The 24,627-nt window shown below is 45.6% G+C and overlaps 1 protein-coding gene across 1 annotated transcript in view; it reads right to left on the bottom strand.

Annotated features, from left to right (window-relative positions):
• Nucleotides 1-24,627, bottom strand: part of itga4 (integrin alpha 4) — a 259,368-nt gene that overhangs the window by 43,217 nt on the left and 191,524 nt on the right. The window contains exons 15-22 of the mRNA XM_034186123.1: nucleotides 23,465-23,619; nucleotides 23,240-23,394; nucleotides 22,978-23,130; nucleotides 15,549-15,625; nucleotides 13,776-13,917; nucleotides 13,308-13,409; nucleotides 13,165-13,241; nucleotides 8,448-8,537 (exon numbers count right to left, since the gene is read on the bottom strand). Coding sequence (XP_034042014.1) covers nucleotides 8,448-8,537; nucleotides 13,165-13,241; nucleotides 13,308-13,409; nucleotides 13,776-13,917; nucleotides 15,549-15,625; nucleotides 22,978-23,130; nucleotides 23,240-23,394; nucleotides 23,465-23,619 — 951 coding nt within the window. The remainder of the gene's footprint in view (nucleotides 1-8,447; nucleotides 8,538-13,164; nucleotides 13,242-13,307; nucleotides 13,410-13,775; nucleotides 13,918-15,548; nucleotides 15,626-22,977; nucleotides 23,131-23,239; nucleotides 23,395-23,464; nucleotides 23,620-24,627) is intronic.

Raw genomic sequence — 24,627 nt, 5'->3', positions numbered from 1 at the left:
TCACACAAGGATCGTGGTCAGCTAATGATTAATAGCTGATGAAGAGGAAATCAAGTTCATCGAGCTGGGGACCCTAACCTCAAAAACCTCCTTCCCTCACTCCTAGAAAAAATTGTTAAGAAGTCAATCCAGTCCCGGTCAAAGTAAGATCAGTTAGAATTATTGAATTAAAAACAAAAATCTCTGCCAATCATTATTCTAATTATACTTGAATTACTGTTGTGAAATGATCACCATATAATCTATGTTGATGATGTTATTGGCACTTGCAAAACCTGCAATAAATTTCCAAGCATGCAGTTAAAGTGTTAAGGCTCGGACATTGGATTATTGATGCTTCTTAAGGTGTAAAAGTTAAAGTTTATTGGGTGTACAACATCAAAAAGGCTCTAAAAGGTTAGTCTGGTTTTTTAATGAAAATAACACATCCTGGGGACTCGCTGTATGAGTCACTAAATTCAAAATCTAGCAACATTCCAAGAGTCCTGATCCATAAGAGGAGAGCTGCCGTTAACGGCCGTGGCCGGTTCGTATCCTGGTTCCTGAGAAGGCTATTCGACCGGGGTGCGAGATCAGCTTCAGTGGGGTGGACGTCCGGATGGAGGCAGTGAGCAGCTAGACGAATCTCCTCGCCACCAGCTTGAACAGCCTTTGTGCAGCCCTGCCGGGTAATACCCGTGGAGACACGAAGGTCGGACCCCAGAGACGGAGAGCTGGTTTTTACACAAACACACTCATTGGAGGGTGAGCGTGTGCCGTGTATCTAAAAAGCGGGATCTGACACAGTGACATCAGAGCACATGTATATAGCGCCAAATCACAACAAACAATTGCCCCAAGGCGCTTTATATTGTAAGGCAATGGTGTGGTGGAAATTACATTTACAAGGCCAATAGTGCCCGTAGTTAAAGAATCACCCTCATATGTGTAAAAGGTGCTTTACGCATCAATTGTTGGAGCCAGAGAGGCCTATTCAACAACATTCATGGGCCAAGTAGTAAAGCATCTCTTCTACTGAGACTCTTTGGTGCAACACGTGAGATTTATCTGCCCTATGAGTAGATACTGAAAAACCATGTGACGGTGAACCAATTCCTGATTGGACACTCACACTGTGCACATCATCACACAGCTTCTATGAGGAGTACAAGCATGGCAGAGGGCTGGTTCGAAAGTCTGTGGAGTTTACTTTTCTGCAAAAAGTAAGTTTCTATCTAATATCATTAAGAAGTTAGGTATAATTAAGGAAAACTTGTATTCAAGCATCGTATATGACGGGGACGACCCAGCAGGGTTAAAAGAAAAAACTAAACTCTTCGGAAGATTCAGACGGCTTTCGGTGGCTTTTCAGTCGTGTGACTATCTGAGAAATTGTGGAAGAGGTGGGCATGTCACAACATGTCCTGTGAGGCTTCATCATGGAGGCGCTGTTGCTGCGCCATCAGCTTCATGCCAATGAATTTCGCCACCACTCTTTTCATGGCAAAATCTTCTGTCACAGTGGAATGTGCCGAAAAAGTGCTGATGTCCACCTCTTCCACAATTTCTCAGATAGTCACACGACGGTCCCACATCACCACAGCTTTCACTTTGGAAATGATCTGGTCATTTCAGCATGTTGATGGCCGCCCGGAGCGCGGCGCGCTCTCCACCTTTGTGCGGACGTCTTTAAACCGGTTGTACCGCTCCTTAATCTGTGTGACGCTCATAGCATCGTCACCGAAAGCCGTCTGAATAATCTGAATGGTTTCCACCTGGCTGACGCCCAGTTTCTGGCAAAATCTGATGCAGTCGCGCTGCTCCAATCATTCCGCCATTTCCTTGCAAAGAAAAAACGACGAGAGACTCCACCTATCCTCACACAAAGGCTGCTTACAAGCAAATGACGCAACCAACAGGCCTGAAAAAAATCACGCATGCGCACGAAGGTTCAAGGTTGGCTCATGCAAGCACATGCGATTCAAATCCATCAGGTTTTTGAAAAAATAAAAAGGTCTGTTACTTTTCTAACAGACCTCGTACATTTGACATTGTTTATGTGCACTAAACTTGAAACAGTTCGTTTTCCAAATTGAGGCGATGTGAGTGTGTGGTAGCCGCAGCAACATGAATCGCGCCGCCTCCAGCTTGGGGGGAATGGGGACCTGCCACAGCTAAAACTGCACAGCCCCTGGAGGGGAAAAGGGGTGGCCGGGATGGGGTGTGTGATGGGAGCAGGAGGGGAGGTGGGGGGGAGGTGGAGCATGCTTCAGTCTTTGTCCATGTGAGAGTCAGTTTCTGTCCTTGTGTACTGGAGTTAGAGAAGATTAGGAGGCAGCCAATCTTCCCAAGGCTGGAGAGATTCTTATGGAGGAAAACAATGGGGCATTTTATCTTCAGAGGCTGATAAGCCTGCCATGTTTGTGGATGAGCAGTGAAAAACACTTTTACAGTCTCACATGAATAATCCAGATCCCAATTCTGAATATTCCCCAGTCTCTGAAGTCTTCCACTGCAAGGTGCACATTTGCGCCGAGATGTTATCCAATTTGCATCTGAGTTCAAGGGTTAACGCAGTCTGAGAATGCATCATCTTGCCCAACTCATTAATCATGACAGACAAGTGAGGGGTCGTGGTTTTGGTGGCAGCCGTCTTGCCAATCTTCCAGCAGGTCAGGGCAGCACATAAGCCAATAAGTACCAGTCCTCCTACTATGAAACCAAATATGAATAAATCCTCGACGTCCTCCACAGAGAATGGCGCAAAGCATGCGACTCGCCACGTTTCCCAGGCGTCGAGCACATAGCCTGCAGGGTAGGTTCCATCTGGGCATGCAGGGTCCTGGCCCTGATGTTCTTGTAGAAAAAATGGTGTCAATCGCATTCAGAGACCAGCTGATCAATTCCATGATTAATCCAATATAGTTTGAAGAATTCACAGTCTGGTGAAGTAGGGACTTTGAAGGTTGGAGCAGAGATAGAGGAGAGAGGAGGAGATGCGACCGCCCTCTCCGGAGTCCCAAGCAGATGTACTCAGGAAGTTTGGATGAACTCATCCATCCAGCATGTGTTCTGATCCATGACCGTTCAGAGCTTTACAGACCAGTAGCCAGATTCTAAAATCTGTCCTTAGACTCACAGGAAGCCAGTGTGATGATTTCAGGACCAGAGTGACGTGGTCCAGTTTCCTCATGTTCTGTAAAAACCCTGTCACATCTTGATGGTTTTGCCAGCGTATGCCAACAGCCCCGTTTACACCCAGTGGTTCTGGTCAGTACTGCATAGTGTGGTGCGTGTCAGAAACAGAGTAATTTAAAATTATTTTATTTATTTTTTTTTTTATATTGGTGGACTATTTTCATTGTGTACAGAATGCTGAGTGGACTGTTTGTGGGAAACGCTGCCGTGAATGAATGGAGCGCTGTGAGTCTAAACTTTTAAAGCGCCGAGCGATTGCTTTCTGATCAGGTCATCACCTGACTAATGAAACGGTGTGATGATTTAAACTTTTAAAGCACCAATTGACTGCAATCAGGTGTGATCTGAATGAAGTGCTTTTTGATCTGGTGATCTGTGGTAATCACACAGACAGCAACGGCGCTTTAAATGTTTAAATCATCACAGCGCTTCTGTGTATGGAAGCGTACTGCATTCACTGGATTAAAAAAAAAATTAGGCCGCTGATCTCATAATTCCGAGAAAAGACCAGGTGTAATTCTAATTCTAATTTATTAATTTATATAGCGCCAATTCACGATGAACTCATCTCAAGGCGCTTCACACAACATAAAAGAACAACAAAAAAAACTGAAATTAAAAATTTAAAACACAATAAAAAGACGACCATAAAAGAATACAAGAATAAAAACACATCATAACACTAATGATAAAACAGGGAAAACAAATGAGTCTTTAAACGTGACTTAAAAGTCTCCACAGTATCCGACTGCCAAATGTGTGCCGGGAGATCGTTCCACAGAGCTGGGACACGGTAGGAGAAAGCTCTGTGACCAGCAGACTTTTTATTCACTGGGAACACACAGAAGTCCTGCACCGTGAGAACGCAGGGCCAAAGCTGGTACATAGGGCCTTACCAGGTCAGCCAGATAGGGAGGTGCAAGTCCATGAACAGTCTTATAAACTAATAACAGTACTTCAAAATCCGATCTTGCAGTGACTGGAAGCCAGTGAAGAGACACCAAAACGGACGTAATGTCAAACTTTCTGCTTTGTGTTAAAAGTCTGGCAGCAGCATTGTGTGTGTGTAAATGTAAATGAGTCCACCCACCACTTTAATCATATCTTAGATCTTGTTCTGACTTATGGTATGGAAATTGAAGACTTAACAGTATTCCCTGAAAACTCCCTTCTGTCTGATCATTTCTTAATAACATTTACATTTACTCTGATGGAATACCCAGCAGTGGGGAATAAGTTTCATTACACTAGAAGTCTTTCAGAAAGCGCTGTAACTAGGTTTAAGGATATGACTCCTTCTTTATGTTCTCTAATGCCATATACCAACACAGTGCAGAGTAGCTACCTAAACTCTGTAAGTGAGATAGAGTATCTCGTCAATAGTTTTACATCCTCATTGAAGACAACTTTGGATGCTGTAGCTCCTGTGAAAAAGAGAGCCTTAAATCAGAAGTGCCTGACTCCGTGGTATAACTCACAAACTCGTAGCTTAAAGCAGATAACCCGTACGTTGGAGAGGAAATGGCGTCTCACTAATTTAGAAGATCTTCACTTAGCCTGGAAAAAGAGTCTGTTGCTCTATAAAAAAAGCCCTCCGTAAAGCTAGGACATCTTACTACTCATCACTAATTGAAGAAAATAAGAACAACCCAAGGTTTCTTTTCAGCACTGTAGCCAGGCTGACAAAGAGTCAGAGCTCTATTGAGCTGAGTATTCCATTAACTTTAACTAGTAATGACTTCATGACTTTCTTTGCTAACAAAATTTTAACTATTAGAGAAAAAATTACTCATAACCATCCCAAAGACGTATTGTTATCTTTGGCTGCTTTCAGTGATGCCGGTATTTGGTTAGACTCTTTCTCTCTGATTGTTCTGTCTGAGTTATTTTCATTAGTTACTTCATCCAAACCATCAACATGTTTATTAGACCCCATTCCTACCAGGCTGCTCAAGGGAGCCCTACCATTATTTAATGCTTCGATCTTAAATATGATCAATCTATCTTTGTTAGTTGGCTATGTACCACAGGCTTTTAAGGTGGCAGTAATTAAACCATTACTTAAAAAGCCATCACTTGACCCAGCTATCTTAGCTAATTATAGGCCAATCTCCAACCTTCCTTTTCTCTCAAAAATTCTTGAAAGGGTAGTTGTAAAACAGCTAACTGATCATCTGCAGAGGAATGGTCTATTTGAAGAGTTTCAGTCAGGTTTTAGAATTCATCATAGTACAGAAACAGCATTAGTGAAGGTTACAAATGATCTTCTTATGGCTTCGGACAGTGGACTCATCTCTGTGCTTGTTCTGTTAGACCTCAGTGCTGCTTTTGATACTGTTGACCATAAAATTTTATTACAGAGATTAGAGCATGCCATAGGTATTAAAGGCACTGTGCTGCGGTGGTTTGAATCATATTTGTCTAATAGATTACAATTTGTTCATGTAAATGGGGAATCTTCTGCACAGACTAAAGTTAATTATGGAGTTCCACAAGGTTCTGTGGTAGGACCAATTTTATTCACTTTATACATGCTTCCCTTAGGCAGTATTATTAGACGGTATTGCTTAAATTTTCATTGTTACGCAGATGATACCCAGCTTTATCTATCCATGAAGCCAGAGGACACACACCAATTGGCTAAACTGCAGGATTGTCTTACAGACATAAGGACATGGATGACCTCTAATTTCCTGCTTTTAAACTCTGATAAAACTGAAGTTATTGTACTTGGCCCCACAAATCTTAGAAACATGGTGTCTAACCAGATCCTTACTCTGGATGGCATTACCCTGACCTCTAGTAATACTGTGAGAAATCTTGGAGTCATTTTTGATCAGGATATGTCATTCAAAGCGCATATTAAACAAATATGTTGACTGCTTTTTTGCAATTACGCAATATCTCTAAAATCAGAAAGGTCTTGTCTCAGAGTGATGCTGAAAAACTAATTCATGCATTTATTTCCTCTAGGCTGGACTATTGTAATTCATTATTATCAGGTTGTCCTAAAAGTTCCCTAAAAAGCCTTCAGTTAATTCAAAATGCTGCAGCTAGAGTACTGACGGGGACTAGAAGGAGAGAGCATATCTCACCCATATTGGCCTCTCTTCATTGGCTTCCTGTTAATTCTAGAATAGAATTTAAAATTCTTCTTCTTACTTATAAGGTTTTGAATAATCAGGTCCCATCTTATCTTAGGGACCTCGTAGTACCATATTACCCCAATAGAGCGCTTCGCTCTCAGACTGCAGGCTTACTTGTAGTTCCTAGGGTTTGTAAGAGTAGAATGGGAGGCAGAGCCTTCAGCTTTCAGGCTCCTCTCCTGTGGAACCAGCTCCCAATTCAGATCAGGGAGACAGACACCCTCTCTACTTTTAAGATTAGGCTTAAAACTTTCCTTTTTGCTAAAGCTTATAGTTAGGGCTGGATCAGGTGACCCTGAACCATCCCTTAGTTATGCTGCTATAGACGTAGACTGCTGGGGGGTTCCCATGATGCACTGTTTCTTTCTCTTTTTGCTCTGTATGCACCACTCTGCATTTAATCATTAGTGATCGATCTCTGCTCCCCTCCACAGCATGTCTTTTTCCTGGTTCTCTCCCTCAGCCCCAACCAGTCTCAGCAGAAGACTGCCCCTCCCTGAGCCTGGTTCTGCTGGAGGTTTCTTCCTGTTAAAAGGGAGTTTTTCCTTCCCACTGTAGCCAAGTGCTTGCTCACAGGGGGTCGTTTTGACCGTTGGGGTTTTACATAATTATTGTATGGCCTTGCCTTACAATATAAAGCGCCTTGGGGCAACTGTTTGTTGTGATTTGGCGCTATATAAAAAAAATTGATTGATTGATTGATAGAAGTGGTGTGTGATCACGGCGCAGAGTCGGCGGTTACAAATTGGCCCATTTTCGATTATGACTCGTGAATTCTCACGCTTGTCTCTACTGAGGGACTGGAAGTACGGAAGCCCATTGTACGGAAGCGATTCCAAAAAAACTCCTGAGCTCGTAATTATGAGAGCTTTTCTCATAATTACGAGCTCAGCGGTCTAATTTCTTTAGCCAGTGAACACAATACACTTCCATATCTGTGTGATCAGAGCATGACACAGGCATCCTTTCAGAAACGCACCTGGAGCAGAAAAACCACTGAGGGACTTGCTTTAAAATGCTAAATGTTTTCAGACGTCGTTTTGGAATATCAGGAAAATCACTCGTTGAAAATTTTCAGCATGCCCAAAATGTTTTGAGGAGCTCAGCTTTTCAGGATGAACATCAGCGAGCTTTAGCGTGTTTCAACGTGCTGTTAACTTATAAAAACTTACCCATAACTTACTGGACTTATGTCAGCATTTTTTAATATGTTCGGCATACGCTGGCTAAATCATCAAGGTGTGACAGGACCTTAAGAACTCTAGCAGCAGCATTCTGGATCAGCTGCAGCTGCCTAACTGACACCATTACAGTAAACTAGTCTACTGAAAATAAAAGCATGAGCAAGTTTTTCTGTGAAAACTCTGAACTGGAGCGACGTTCTTCAGGTGGTAATTGGCAGATTTAGAAATCACATTTAAGTGGTTGTTAAAATTCAGATCTGAGTCAGTAATTACACCCAGATTTCTGGGTAGATTTGTAGCTTTCAATGACATGGAGTCACGGTGAGCGCTGATCTTTAACCTTTCATTTTTGGGACTGAAAACAATCACTTCTGTCTTATTTGGATTGAGCTGGAGAAAATTCTGCTACATCCACTCTCTGGTTTGATGAATGCACTTACTTATAGGACTGTAGTCATGTGATGACACTGAAATGTAAAGTTGCATGTCATCTGCATAAGTATGATAAGAGATGTTATGATGTTCCATCATTTGAGCAGGGGCAGCATGTAGATATTAAACAAAAGTGGGCCAAGAATGGACCCTTGCAGAACCCCACGTGATCTTTATTCATTCAGATTCATAACTATCAATTGAGGCAAAATAGTCCCAATCTAGGAAATAAGATTTGAACCAATGTAACACAGTGCCAGTAGGTCCCACCCACCGTTCCAGTCTGTGAAGCGGTATGTTATGATCAACTGCGTCAAATGCAGCACTGAGGGTTAGCAATACCAGAACAGTAGTTTTAGAGGCATCATTATTCAGATGTCATTTAAGACTTTGTATCATAAAACTGAATCTGAGGAACAGACAAGCAAACAAGCAGACAGACATACAGACAAATACACACACACAAAAATACGTGTCTATATTTTTCATCAGAGTGACGGTGACTCACCCATGGATGTTTACATCAACTCCGTATCGAAGAGGGAGGAGCAAAGTCAGGTGGTTGTCATGGAGATACTCCTCACTCTCGTAGTTATTGCTAAAAAAGACAGAAAGATACAAAATGTCGAGTATGCCTTTGTTGTGCTGGAGAGTAAACTCGTCTTTTAACGGGTGCAGACTGAACGTGAGAGGGTCGTCGGCGCATGCAATTGCGCAATGAGAATTTTGAAATGTTCAAAAAAATCTTTCACGCATAAATGTTATGCAATGTGACGCAATCTGCTCGCCAACACTATGTGCAGCTCGTCAAGTGGAGTAAAGAAGAAGTGAACTGAGTCAGTGGTTGCATCAGAGCACTGCATCAGAAGTGTCTGAAGGATTATAATCAGATGTTAAATCTGTCACAAACATACTTTTACAGCTGCACACAAGAAGGAAAGAACACGTAACTATTTTACTGAGCCATGACAATGTAAACATGACAAATAATTACCTTTATAAACGGCTCCAAATGCTTCCTCCAGCTCATTCGGTGCGCATGAACAGCCCCAGCTGGAGCGCTCCTCTGTGATTCAGGAAGCAATTAGAGCTGTTTTCAGCAGCCAACTTGCAGAGAAAATGATTAATCCACGACGAAATAATTATTTTATATATGAAGTAGGGCTGAACTGATTAGTCAAATAATTCAAATAATTCGACTACAAAAAAGGTTTGATGCAAATTCTGTGCCTGGAGGCTTCGTTTAATGTTGTAGTACATATCCCAGGCCTGTGTGTGGTGCTGTATCATCCCCAGAAAAACAAACAGAAGAAGACTAGAGTAAGTGCTAATCAAATTAGCACAATAGCTACAGCTTTCCAACGTGACACACAGAGTGAAATAAAGCCTTTTAGGAGAAACACGGTCCACGCTGATCATCTGAAATAGCTTACTGTGCATTTAAAGTGAAGCAGTGTGTTTGTCTTTTTTTTTTTAACATAGTTTCGTCCGCTGCCTGCTCTCCGCTCTATATGGGGAGTGGCTATTCACACGGCTGCCTCTCTCTGCCCCTCTGCCCGGTGTGAGCAGCTCAGCTCCGCCCTCACAGCTCCGCCCTCACAGCTCCGCCCTCACAGCTCCGCCCTCACAGCTCCGCCCTCACAGCTCCGCCCCCGGACACACTGACACACTGACAGTCTCTGGAAGAAGTCCACTCTTCCTTCTCTGCTTTGCTCAGACTCACACTGAGTGTTTTGCTTTTTTGGGCAACACACAACACTTCACAAACACGGTAACTCAAATAAAACAATAATAATAAAAAAACTGACTGTGAGGCTCACATGTTCAGCCTCCAGCTGCATCTGCCGAATCAGAGAAAGACGGATTTAATAAAAAAAATAAAAAAAAATCACGCAGGGACCCAGTTTACCAACCTTAAAAAACTTTTACAAGTTGGGGAAAACAAAAACCAGAAAGCCAAATCCCATCACCATTTCAGCAAAATGTCAAGACTTTGGCCGTGGAAAGATCCAAAAATTGTAAAGATGTGGAAAAAATAAATAATTACCCAGGAAAACAGAAAGGGACACACGAAATTTGACAGTCTGTGTGATGACGCAGTGACATTGTGCCATTACGTAGGGAGAGCCCTGGACTGTTAATGTTAAAAACGCAAAAGTACTTTGTATCTGATTACTCAATTAATCACGAGAATAACTGACAGAATATTCGATTACTAAAATAATCGATAGCTGCAGCACTAATATGCAGCGTCCAGCAGTCAGCGTGGGGCAGCCAGTGGAACAAAGCACTGCATCCAGCTGGGAACACAGCGGGTGGGATCGTTATGACAACGTGCGTGCATCAAAGTCGTGAAAGTGTCAGGGGGCCTTTAGACAGGACATGAGCAGGCACAAACTAAAGACGTGCTGTTAAGTCGTGTGGGTGAACTGTGTGAAGATGAAGTGGTTATGACTGAGGCCGCTGAGCTTCATCAAATATGTGTATACCTGCATGTGCATGTGTGTATACCTGCATGGGTATATACCTGCGTGTGCGTATACCTGCATGTGTGTATACCTGCGTGGGTGTGTACCTGCGTGTGCATATACCTGGATGTGCATGTGTGTATACCTGCATGTGCATGTGTGTATACCTGCGTGTCCGTATACCTGCATGTGTGTATACCTGCGTGGGTGTGTACCTGCGTGTGTATACCTGCGTGTGCATGTGTGTATACCTGCGTGTGCATGTGTGTATACCTGCATGTGTGTATACCTGCGTGGGTGTGTACCTGCGTGTGTATACCTGCGTGTGCATGTGTGTATACCTGCGTGTGTATACCTGCGTGGGTGTGTACCTGCGTGTGCATGTGTGTATCCCTGCGTGGGTGTATACCTGCGTGTGCATGTGTGTATCCCTGCGTGGGTGTATACCTGCGTGTGCATGTGTGTATCCCTGCGTGGGTGTATACCTGCGTGTGCATGTGTGTATCCCTGCGTGGGTGTATACCTGCGTGTGCATGTGTGTATCCCTGCGTGGGTGTACACCTGCATGTGCATGTGTGTATACCTGCGTGGGTGTATACCTACGTGTGCATATACCTGGATGTGCATGTGTGTATACCTGCGTGTGCGTATACCTGCGTGGGTGTATACCTGCGTGTGCATATACCTGGATGTGCATGTGTGTATACCTACGTGTACATGTGTGTATACCTGCGTGGGTGTATACCTGTGTGGGTGTATACCTACGTGTGCATGTGTGTATACCTGCGTGCGTGTGAGTGTATACCTGCGTGTGTGTATACCTGCGTGCGTGTGAGTGTATACCTGCGTGAGTGTATACCTGCGTGCGTGTGAGTGTATACCTGCGTGCGTGTATACCTGTGTGCGTGTATACCTGCGTGCGTGTGAGTGTATACCTGCGTGTGCATGTGTGTATACCTGCGTGTGCATGTGTGTATACCTGCGTGTGCGTGGGTGTATACCTGCGTGTGCATGTGTGTATCCCTGCGTGGGTGTATACCTGCGTGTGCATGTGTGTATCCCTGCGTGGGTGTATACCTGCGTGTGCATGTGTGTATCCCTGCATGGGTGTACACCTGCATGTGCATGTGTGTATACCTGCGTGGGTGTATACCTACGTGTGCATATACCTGGATGTGCATGTGTGTATACCTGCGTGTGCGTATACCTGCGTGGGTGTATACCTGCGTGTGCATATACCTGGATGTGCATGTGTGTATACCTACGTGTACATGTGTGTATACCTGCGTGGGTGTATACCTGCGTGGGTGTATACCTACGTGTGCATGTGTGTATACCTGCGTGCGTGTGAGTGTATACCTGCGTGAGTGTATACCTGCGTGCGTGTGAGTGTATACCTGCGTGCGTGTATACCTGCGTGCGTGTATACCTGCGTGCGTGTGAGTGTATACCTGCGTGTGTGTATACCTGCGTGCGTGTATACCTGCGTGCATGTGAGTGTATACCTGCTTGTGTGTATACCTGCGTGCGTGTATACCTGCGTGCGTGTTAGTGTATACCTGCGTGTGTGCGAGTGTATACCTGCGTGCATGTATACCTGCGTGCATGTATACCTGCGTGCGTGTATACCTGCGTGTGTGTATACCTGCGTGAGTGTATACCTGCGTGCGTGTGAGCGTATACCTGCGTGCGTGTATACCTGCGTGTGTGTATACCTGCGTGTGTGTATACCTGCGTGCGTGTGAGTGTATACCTGCGTGTGTGCGAGTGTATACCTGCGTGCGTGTGAGCGTATACCTGCGTGCGTGTATACCTGCGTGTGTGTATACCTGCGTGTGTGTATACCTGCGTGCGTGTTAGTGTATACCTGCGTGTGTGCGAGTGTATACCTGCGTGCATGTATACCTGCGTGCATGTATACCTGCGTGCGTGTATACCTGCGTGCGTGTATACCTGCGTGAGTGTATACCTGCGTGTGTGTATACCTGCGTGCGTGTGAGTGTATACCTGCGTGCGTGTATACCTGCGTGAGTGTATACCTGCGTGAGTGTATACCTGCGTGCGTGTGAGTGTATACCTGCGTGCGTGTATACCTGTGTGCGTGTATACCTGCGTGCGTGTATACCTGCGTGCATGTGTGTATACCTGCGTGCGTGTGAGTGTATACCTGCGTGTGTGTATACCTGCGTGCGTGTATACCTGCGTGCATGTGAGTGTATACCTGCGTGTGTGTATACCTGCGTGCGTGTATACCTGCGTGCATGTGAGTGTATACCTGTGTGCGTGTATACCTGCGTGCGTGTATACCTGCGTGCGTGTGAGTGTATACCTGCGTGCGTGTGAGTGTATACCTGCGTGTGTGTATACCTGCGTGGGTGTAATCTGGAGTGGCCTTTTACTGTGACCAGCCTAAGGCACACCTGTGAGGTGGGATGGATTATCTCGACATAGGAGAAGTGCTCGCTAACACAGATGTAGACAGATTTGTGACCAATATGTGAGAGAAACAGGTCTTTTGTGTATAGAAAATGTTTGAGATCTTTGAGTTCGGCTCATGAAAAATGGGAGCAAAACAAAAGTGTTGCATTTATACTTTTGTTCAGTGACCATATGGCGCAGCACCGTGATGAAAGATGATTGGTCACTTTTCAAACAGATTAGATCAAACAGAAAATTACTCAAATGTGTTAAAAGCACATTTAAACTTTTTCTGACTATAAAATGGAACTCTGACAGGTGGAGGGGGCGTGTCCTTACCTGCTGGCGTGAGCACTGATAATGATGTCACCCGGAGTGCTGTTCTGGTTAACGTCCAACAGGAAGCTCATATTCACCTACAGGAAGCAGCACATTTTGTCTCACTGCTGCAGCTCAACACTCTGTGATTGGCTGATGCTCACCTGTGTGTTGGCAGCGAGCACGAGTCGGGACACAACGCAGTCAACGACTACCATGTTCATCAGCACATCTGGCATGACATCACAACTGACCAGCCCCTCCTCCTACACGCACGCAAATAAACACACACATGCACAAACAGGCACGCATACACAAACATGCACTCAAACACACACAAACACGCACACACACAAAGAAATGCACAAACAGGCACTCAAACACGCACAAACGCACACACACAAAGAAATGCACAAACAGGCACGCATACACAAACACAAACATGCACTCACACACACACACACACAAAGAAATGCACAAACAGGCACGCATACACAAACACAAACATGCACTCACACACACACACACACACACACACACAAAGAAACACATATACGCACATACACACACACTTTGTGAGTTGGTTTAACGCAGCCAATCAGCTTCCTGTGTGTCAGCAGCAGGTAACTCACGCTCTGCAGCACTTTGATGTAGTGAATGTTTGAGGGGAAACGGAGCATCACCCGCGGCAGGAGGGCGTGGTCTCCAGCATTCTGAAGCACAGCGTGTATCAAGAAAGTGTGTCCAGAACCCAGAGCAAAATACTGACGCCCACTGGTGACAACAACAAACTGCACTTAGAACCCAGTGTTCCACCGGAATCAGAAGCTAAACACGCTTTACAGTGATGCATCACATTCACATACATACACGCAAACACACGATCACACACACACACACTGGTGTCAGGGTGCTGCCATACAAGGCGCTCACTGCACCTGGAGCAACTCAGGGATTAAAGAGAGTGCCCTTAGTGATTTCCATCTTGACGGGGATTTGAACCAACCATGTTCTGGTCTCAAGCCCCAAGCTTATCCACTAGATCATCACCTCCCCAAAACAACAAGTCAGCATCAAAACATCAACAAGTAAGCAACAAAACACTTCCTGTACAGAAACTTGGTTCTGCTTCAAATCCAACCTGTCTGTTGTGTGGGCCGCTGAAGAGGAGGTACTGCTGGCCCACCACCACCAGATGGCGCCCTGCTTGGAGTGCGGGCTTCAAGCACGAGAGGGCGCCGGAACCAGTGGAGTGACAGCTGTCACATCATCACCACCAGCTGTCACTCATCTACGTCAACCACCATAAAAGCCGGACTGCAACTCCACCTGCCCGCCGAGAAATCAGCTACCATACAGGTAATATTCTCTGCTTAAACTGAACAAGAGTCTGATCTCATTTACAGCCGTTTTCCTGTGACAGTGTACTTATCTGCTGTATTGGCATTTGGTGTGGACTGCGACGGCTTCGCCTCACACCCCAACCAGATAAGTGGTTTCACAAGGAGCTGTATGAGTGTGTGATTGGAGGTGGAGGTTCTCCCTCCTAACTGAACACTGACTGTGGGATTACTGAGTGTGCGAACTCACACTCATCAAACTGTTTCTGTTCTCTGCCAGCAGTACCGGGTCTGACTGCTGAAGACAGCGGCCACCTGGGGCGCAGGGCTTGGCGGCTCTGGTGTTCTTCAGATCCGTTGGTGGTGGAAGCTGTGTGGGTTCCGGCTCTTCTATCACCAGACGTCTTCTATCTTCGAGCCTGCCACACGCCACCTTGTGTATGATTGACATTCCGCACTATTGTTATTGTCTGTACTTCATTGTGCGCTTCACAACATTAAATTGTTACTTTTTGGCTTATCCATTGTCCGTTCATTAACGCCCCCTGTTGTGGGTCCGTGTCACGACACCTTCCCAACACTGTCCTCAGTGTCTCAGTCCAAATTACAATTTCAATTTATTTCCATTTATATAGCGCCAAATCACAACAAACAAACTCCCAGAGCAGCAGTGGTAAGAAAAAAACTCCCTCTGAGGAAGAAACTTCAAGCAGACCAGACTCAAAGGAGTGACCCTCAGCTTGGGCCATGATACAGACATAAATTACAGAACAATTCACAGAATGAGACAAAAAAAAAAAAAAACAGTATCAGGCATCATAAAGACAACAAATACCGTATAATTTCTCAGCATTAAGCAACAAGAAAAACAGAAGAAATACTAAGGTGATCACTGGCCACTAGGCCTAAACTAGATCCAAAGGTCTGGATTGTTTTGCTCCTGATTTAAGACAACAAATTTCATCATAGCAATGTCTGTGACTGAAAGGTGGATTTCACGACATCCTGTATGAAATCATGAAACTGTCCAGGCCAGAGGGTGGCAGTGTGTCTGTGTGTTCATACTGTGGCAGCAGCAGGTGAGCTGACAGCTTCATGTCCGTAGAACAATTCCTCAGAGAACAAACACGAAAAAACTGAGTCTGAAAGACAGGGAGAAGGAGGACATCACAGTCAGACAGGGACAAGGAGGACATCAGTCAGACAGGGACAAGGAGGACATCACAGTCAGACAGGGAGAAGAAAGACATCACAGTCAGACAGGGAGAAGGAGGACATCACAGTCAGACAGGGACAAGGAGGACATCAGTCAGACAGGGACAAGGAGGACATCACAGTCAGACAGGGACAAGGAGGACATCAGTCAGACAGACACAAGGAGGACATCACAGTCAGACAGGGAGAAGAAAGACATCACAGTCAGACAGGGAGAAGGAGGACATCACAGTCAGACAGGGACAAGGAGGACATCAGTCAGACAGGGACAAGGAGGACATCACAGTCAGACAGGGACAAGGAGGACATCAGTCAGACAGACACAAGGAGGACATCACAGTCAGACAGGGAGAAGAAAGACATCACAGTCAGACAGGGAGATGGAGGACATCACAGTCAGACAGGGACAAGGAGGACATCAGTCAGACAGGGACAAGGAGGACATCACAGTCAGACAGGGAGAAGGAGGACATCACAGTCAGACAGGGACAAGGAGGACATCACAGCCAGACAGGGAGAAGGACATCACAGTCAGACAGGGAGAAGGAGGACATCACAGTCAGACAGGGAGAAGAAAGACATCACAGTCAGACAGAGAGAAGGAGGACATCACAGTCAGACAGGTAGAAGAAGGACATCACAGACAGGGAGAAGAAGGGCATCACAGTCAGACAGGGAGAAGAAGGACATCACAGTCAGACAGGGACAAAGAGGACATCACGGTCAGACAGGGAGAAGGAGGACATCACAGTCAGACAGGGACAAGGAGGACATCACAGTCAAACAGGGAGAAGAAGGACATCACAGTCAGACAGGGACAAAGAGGACATCACGGTCAGACAGGGAGAAGGAGGACATCACAGTCAGACAGGGACAAGGAGGACATCACAGTCAAACAGGGAGAAGAAGGACATCACAGTCAGACAGGGACAAAGAGGACATCACGGTCAGACAGGGAGAAGGAGGACATCACAGTCAGACAGGGACAAGGAGGACATCACAGTCAGACAGGGAGAAGGAGGACATCACAGTCAGACAGGGACAAAGAGGACATCACGGTCAGACAGGGAGAAGGAGGACATCACAGTCAGACAGGGACAATGAGGACATCACAGTCAAACAGGGAGAAGAAGGACATCACAGTCAGACAGGGACAAAGAGGACATCACGGTCAGACAGGGAGAAGGAGGACATCACAGTCAGACAGGGACAAGGAGGACATCACAGTCAAACAGGGAGAAGAAGGACATCACAGTCAGACAGGGACAAAGAGGACATCACGGTCAGACAGGGAGAAGGAGGACATCACAGTCAGACAGGGACAAGGAGGACAACACAGTCAGACAGGGAGAAGGAGGACATCACAGTCAGACAGGGACAAGGAGGACATCACAGTCAGACAGGGAGAAGGAGGACATCACAGTCAGACAGGGAGAAGGAGGACATCACAGTCAGACAGGAACAAAGAGGACATCACGGTCAGACAGGGAGAAGGAGGACATCACAGTCAGACAGGGACAAGGAGGACATCAGTCAGACAGGGACAAGGAGGACATCACAGTCAGACAGGGACAAGGAGGACATCAGTCAGACAGGGACAAGGAGGACATCACAGTCAGACAGGGAGAAGGAGGACATCACAGTCAGACAGGGACAAGGAGGACATCAGTCAGACAGGGACAAGGAGGACATCACAGTCAGACAGGGAGAAGGAGGACATCACAGTCAGACAGGGACAAGGAGGACATCAGTCAGACAGGGACAAGGAGGACATCACAGTCAGACAGGGAGAAGAAAGACATCACAGTCAGACAGGGAGAAGGAGGACATCACAGTCAGACAGGGACAAGGAGGACATCAGTCAGACAGGGACAAGGAGGACATCACAGTCAGACAGGGAGAAGGAGGACATCACAGTCAGACAGGGACAAGGAGGACATCAGTCAGACAGGGACAAGGAGGACATCACAGTCAGACAGGGAGAAGAAAGACATCACAGTCAGACAGGGACAAGGAGGACATCACAGTCAGACAGGGACAAGGAGGACATCACAGTCAGACAGGGAGAAGGAGGACATCACAGTCAGACAGGGACAAGGAGGACATCAGTCAGACAGGGACAAGGAGGACATCACAGTCAGACAGGGAGAAGGAGGACATCACAGTCAGACAGGGACAAGGAGGACATCAGTCAGACAGGGACAAAGAGGACATCACGGTCAGACAGGGAGAAGGTTGGTAGTATTAGCTGGTACCTGGTTGGTACCTGCTTTTAAACTCAGATAAAACTGAAGTTATTGTACTTGGCCCCACAAATCTTAGAAACATGGTGTCTAACCAGATCCTTACTCTGGATGGCATTACCCTGACCTCTAGTAATACTGTGAGAAATCTTGGAGTCATTTTTGATCAGGATATGTCATTCAATGCGCATATTAAACAAATATGTAGGACTGCTTTTTTGCATTTACGCAATATCTCTAAAATCAGAAAGGTCTTGTCTCAGAGTGATGCTGAAAAACTAATTCATGCATTTATTTCCTCTAGGCTGGACTATTGTAATTCATTATTATCAGGTTGTCCTAAAAGTTCCCTAAAAAGCCTTCAGTTAATTCAAAATGCTGCAGCTAGAGCAGTGTTTTTCAACCTTTTTTGAGTCGCGGCACCCTTTTTATATTTACAAAATCCTGCGGCACACCACCAACTAAAATAATATTATAATTCTATTACCTCTGGTTTTGCGCAAAACCCAATTATCGCAATAGAAAATTGATACAGAAAACATCGCATTTCGAAAATCCTCAAGCATTTTGCGCTCTGATCTCAAGTAGGGCTGTCATGATTAGAAATTTCTGGAGACGATTAATTGTCAGACAAATAATTGCGATTGACGAATATATTGTCTATTTTTTTCTTTTTTCCCCCTTCTTTATATTCTACTATTGTAGTATAATTACACAACTCTGGAAGAACGTTTGGTTTCTGTGAGTGGAGAAACTGGGAATGGTGCAACATTTTTATTTTTATCTTCATTTTACATACAGTCCCAACTTTTTCTGATTTGTGGTTGTTTCTGTTGCATTTCTGAAATTGTTTCTCCTCATCAGTCACGTTTTGTGCTTAAACACTGCATTAAGCTCAAGACTGAACAAATAAATACCTTTGGAAAATAACAGCTGTTAAAGTTCAGAGTTCTCACCTGCTTTTTGTGATCTGTGCGTCTGAACATTGTTTTTTTTTGTGTGTATCTCAGTTCATTCATATATTCTCATTTTTTAAATATGTTTTTAAAGATATTTGACCGTTTATTTCATCTCATGATCTCATAAATTCAGCATACGACGCGCACATGGTGTGAACAGGATGGTAACGGCAGAATCACACCTTTAGAGAAAGTTCAGAGAGAAGTAAAAGCTTCACGTTTTCGTTTGTTATTATATTACATCACTCCATTTAAAATCCTCTCTGCTCCGCACTGAACGTGTCGCGCCTGCATTCAGGAATCTCCCTCACCCACCCCCCTCCCCTCCCTCACCCCCCCCCCCCCCCTCCCTCACCCACCCCCTCCCCTCCCTCACCCACCCCCTCCCCTCCCTCACCCACCCCCTCCGTCGCAGTCTGCAGCCTGTTAACTCCGCGCACGTGCACACACACCGACAGCTCTGCATTTTAGACGGCTTTTGAAGGAGACGGCACTGTTTTAATCGGCCGTCAGCCTCCTTGTTATTGTCCCGCCTTAAGACGAGAGCGAGGCTGCAGAACAATGACGTCAGATTCTGAGTCGTTTTATGCTTTGTGGATAAAATAAATCATTCACGGTAATCGCGAATATGAAAAATAATCGCGAATATGAAAAATACCCACGGCACTCCTGACGATCGATCACGGCACCCTAGGGTGCCGCGGCACCCCGGTTGAGAATCACTGAGCTAGAGTACTGACGGGGACTAGAAGGAGAGAGCATATCTCACCCATATTGGCCTCTCTTCACTGGTTTCCTGTTAATTCTAGAATAGAATTTAAAATTCTTCTTCTTACTTATAAGGTTTTGAATAATCAGGTCCCATCTTATCTTAGGGACCTCATAGTACCATATCACCCCAATAGAGCGCTTCGCTCTCAGACTGCAGGCTTACTTGTAGTTCCTAGGGTTTGTAAGAGTAGAATGGGAGGCAGAGCCTTCAGCTTTCAGGCTCCTCTCCTGTGGAACCAGCTCCCAATTCAGATCAGGGAGACAGACACCCTCTCTACTTTTAAGATTAGGCTTAAAACTTTCCTTTTTGCTAAAGCTTATAGTTAGGGCTGGATCAGGTGACCCTGAACCACCCTGAACCTTAGTTATGCTGCTATAGACGTAGACTGCTGGGGGGTTCCCATGATGCACTGAGTGTTTCTTTCTCTTTTTGCTCTGTATGCACCACTCTGCATTTAATCATTAGTGATCGATCTCTGCTCCCCTCCACAGCATGTCTTTTTCCTGGTTCTCTCCCTCAGCCCCAACCAGTCCCAGCAGAAGACTGCCCCTCCCTGAGCCTGGTTCTGCTGGAGGTTTCTTCTTGTTAAAAGGGAGTTTTTCCTTCCCACTGTAGCCAAGTGCTTGCTCACAGGGGGTCGTTTTGACCGTTGGGGTTTTTCCGTAATTATTGTATGGCCTTGCCTTACAATATAAAGCACCTTGGGGCAACTGTTTGTTGTGATTTGGTGCTATATAAATAAAATTGATTTGATTTGATCTGGTTGGTGGTATTAGCTGGTACATGGTTGGCACCTCGTTGGTGGTATTAGCTGGTACATGGTTGGTAATATTAGCTGGTACCTGGTTGGTGGTATTAGCTGGTACCTGGTTGGTACCTGGTTGGTAGTATTAGCTGGTACCTGGTTGGTGGTATTAGCTGGTACGTGGTTGGTACCTGGTTGGTGGTATTAGCTGGTACCTGGTTGGTAATATTAGCTGGTACATGGTTGGCACCTGGTTGGTGGTATAGCTGGTAGCTGGTTGGTAGTATTAGCTGGTACCTGCTTGGTGGTATTAGCTGGTACCTGCTTGGTAGTATTACCTGGTACCTGGTTGGTGGTATTAGCTGGTACCTGGTTAGTACCTGGTTGGTAGTATTAGCTGGTACCTGGTTGGTAGTATTAGCCGGTACGTGGTTGGCACCTGGTTGGTGGTATTAGCTGGGACCTGGTTGGTGGTATTAGCTGGGACCTGGTTGGTAGTATTAACTGGTACCTGGTTGGTGGTATTAGCTGGTACCTGGTTGGTACCTGGTTGGTAGTATTACCTGGCACCTGGTTGGTACCTAGTTGGTAGTATTAGCTGGTACCTGGTGGGTACCTGGTAGGTAGTATTAGCTGGTACCTGGTTGGTACCTGGTAGGTGGTATTAGCTGGTACCTGGTTGGTACCTAGTTGGTAGTATTAGCTGGTACCTGGTTGGTACCCGGTAGGTGGTATCAGCTGGTACCTGGTAGGTGGTATTAGCTGGTACCTGGTAGGTGGTATTAGCTGGTACCTGGTAGGTGGTATTACCTGGTACCTGGTTTGTAGTATTAGCTGGTACCTTGTTGGTAGTATTAGCTGATACCTGGTTGGTACCTGGTTGGTAGTATTAGCTGGTACATGGTTGGTGGTATTAGCTGGTATCTTGTTGGTAGTATTAGCTGGTACCTGGTTGGTGGTATTAGCTGGTATCTTGTTGGTAGTATTAGCCGGTACCTGGTTGGTACCTGGTTGGTGGTATTAGCTGGTACCTGGTTGGTGGTATTAGCTGGTACCTGGTTGGTGGTATTAGCTGGTACCTGGTTGGTACCTGGTTGGTAGTATTACCTGGTACCTGGTTGGTAGTATTAGCTGGTACCTTGTTGGTGGTATTAGCTGATACCTGGTTGGTACCTGGTTGGTAGTATTAGCTGGTACCTGGTTGCCGGTATTAGCTGGTACCTGGTTGTTAGTATTAGCTGGTACCTGGTTGGTAGTATTAGCTGGTACCTGTTTGGTGGTATTAGCTGGTACCTGGTTGGTAGTATTAGCTGGTACGTGGTTGGTACCTGGTTGGTAGTATTAGCTGGTACCTGGTTGGTGGTATTAGCTGGTACCTGGTTGGTACCTGGTTGGTGGTATTAGCTTGTACCTGGTGGGTACCTGGTAGGTGGTATTAGCTGGTACCTGGTTGGTACCTGGTAGGTGGTATTAGCTGGTACCTGGTAGGTGGTATTAGCTGGTACCTGGTTGGTACCTGGTTGGTGGTATTACCTGGTACCTGGTTGGTGGTATTAGCTGGTACCTGGTTGGTGGTATTAGCTGGTACCTGGTTGATACCTGGTTGGTAGTATTACCTGGTACCTGGTTGGTAGTATTAGCTGGTACCTAGTTTGAAGTATTAGCTGGTACCTGGTTGGTAGTATTAGCTGGTACCTGCTTGGTACCTGGTTGGTAGTATTACCTGGTACCTGGTTGGTGGTATTAGCTGGTACCTGGTTGGTAGTATTAGCTGGTACCTGCTTGGTACCTGGTTGGTAGTATTACCTGGTACCTGGTTGGTGGTATTAGCTGGTACCTGGTTGATACCTGGTTGGTAGTATTACCTGGTACCTGGTTGGTGGTATTAGCTGGTACCTGGTTGGTGGTATTAGCTGGTACCTGGTTGATACCTGGTTGGTAGTATTACCTGGTACCTGGTTGGTGGTATTAGCTGGTACCTGGTTGGTGGTATTAGCTGGTACCTGGTTGATACCTGGTTGGTAGTATTACCTGGTACCTGGTTGGTAGTATTAGCTGGTACCTAGTTTGAAGTATTAGCTGGTACCTGGTTGATACCTGGTTGGTAGTATTACCTGGTACCTGGTTGGTGGTATTACCTGGTACCTGGTTGGTGGTATTAGCTGGTACCTGGTTGATACCTGGTTGGTAGTATTACCTGGTACCTGGTTGGTGGTATTAGCTGGTACCTGGTTGGTGGTATTAGCTGGTACCTGGTTGATACCTGGTTGGTAGTATTACCTGGTACCTGGTTGGTAGTATTAGCTGGTACCTAGTTTGAAGTATTAGCTGGTACCTGCTTGGTACCTGGTTGGTAGTATTAGCTGGTACCTGGTTGCCGGTATTAGCTGGTACCTGGTTGCCGGTATTAGCTGGTACCTGGTTGGTAGTATTAGCTGGTACCTGGTTGGTAGTATTAGCTGGTACCTGTTTGGTACCTGGTTGGTGGTATTAGCTGGTACCTGGTAGGTGGTATTAATTGGTACCTGGTTGGTACCTGGTAGGTGGTATTAGCTTGTACCTGGTTGGTGATGATATTGCGGGCGTCTCCGCTCTGCTGCAGAATGGGTTTTAATGGTGGAAAGGTTGTGGGTGTGGTTCTGTGGGTGCTTGGTTCTCTGAGACTGTAGGAAACCTCAAATTGGAGCGGAGTGAAAATATCCTGGACATCATTCTGTGGGATTTGGACACAAAGACTTTTTTTCAGCTGAGTAAAAGTGTTCAGAAAGGTTCAAGCTGTAAATGAGCATCTTCTCTGATGAGTTCAGTCAGACGAGTTTTACCCTCAGATACGTCAGGTGAGTCGTACAGGTGAGCTGTCCTTGTCGAGTTCTGACCCGCCCCCTTGTGCTATAGGATGAGCCGTTACCATGGAAATAAATACGAGGTGGGAAGGATGGCTTGCGTAGGAGGTCAGAGGTCAAACGATACTGAAGATCTGAACAGGAGACAGAATGTGAATGATGAGTTGGTTCTTTAGTCTCAGATGTCAGACTGATCAGGTTTACCTGTCACCCCACGGTACTGTCGGGAAATGACACTGATGCAGATGGTGACATTGAAGCAGACAGTTGGAGATCCATGCTCTTGGCACTGCGCCACCTGGTGGTCAATCTGCTCAGGCACAATCAGAGATGACTCAACCCGGACCACGGGGCGACTCCTGTAACCCACAGTGGCAAAAACTACGTCAGACGAGTGGACTCAGACGGTGGTCGTGTTTTCAAACCTGCTGCCAATCGTGTGTGTCTCTGTTCACATGTTGAGGTCAAAGGTCAAAGTTGCTGGTGTTGTAGTGATAGTTTTGTTTTTATTCTTTGTAAGAACAATGACTGAATGAGAATCCCTGCAAAGTCCCTTCAACAGAAGATATGGAAATGTGTCTGGTGGCTCCTCGGAAGTCGGACTTGTTGAGATGTGCTGCAGAACGTGAAGATGATGCTGATTTTTGATGGCTGCAGAAGCATTGAACCTCCTTTGATCCTAGAGCACCTAGCAATGGTATTAAAGATCTAGTCCAGGTTTGTGAGTTTTGTGACCTACTGCACATATTCTGGTCCAGAAGCTTCTTTTCCTTCCATTCTTCATTTATCCATCCCCCATCATTCTTCTGTTCTTTACTCATGTCCCCATCCAGATGTCCCAACTGGACAGCTAAGATCCAGTGAGTGTATAGTGGAGACAGGAGCCTTTCCTGGATCGATCACATTGATTGATATGTGATGTTCACCTGCTGTAGAGTTTCTGAACAGGACTCTGTTGGTACTGAAGGAACTTAGGATTTCAAACAGGTGTGGGAATGAGTGAGAATTTGAAATGTGCAATCTGTATTGGAACTTGAAAATGTGAGAACACACTCTGCTGGATGACGGAGCATCTCAGAAAGAGGCGCACCTTCCTCCAGTCCTCCTTCTTAAAGTAGGCTACCATCTGTCCTTCCACATTCCTGTTATTGATACCATATCTACCCATTACTTCCTCATCACCTCTGTTCCCTTCACTAACATGCCCACTGAAGTCCGCTCCTATCACCACTCTTTCATGCTTGGGTTCACTCTCCACCACCTCATCTAACTCTTCTTTCTCCTTCTTCTCACAACCTACCTGTGGGGCATATGCACTGATGATTCAATTTCAATTTTTAATTCAATTTATTAATTTATATAGCGCC

Source organism: Thalassophryne amazonica, chromosome 14 (genome assembly GCF_902500255.1).
Source record: "Thalassophryne amazonica chromosome 14, fThaAma1.1, whole genome shotgun sequence".
In the NCBI taxonomy this organism is placed as follows: Eukaryota; Metazoa; Chordata; class Actinopteri; order Batrachoidiformes; family Batrachoididae; genus Thalassophryne; species Thalassophryne amazonica.
The sequence above is the reverse complement of the archived record's forward strand: the minus strand, read 5'-3'. Positions and strand labels throughout refer to the sequence as shown.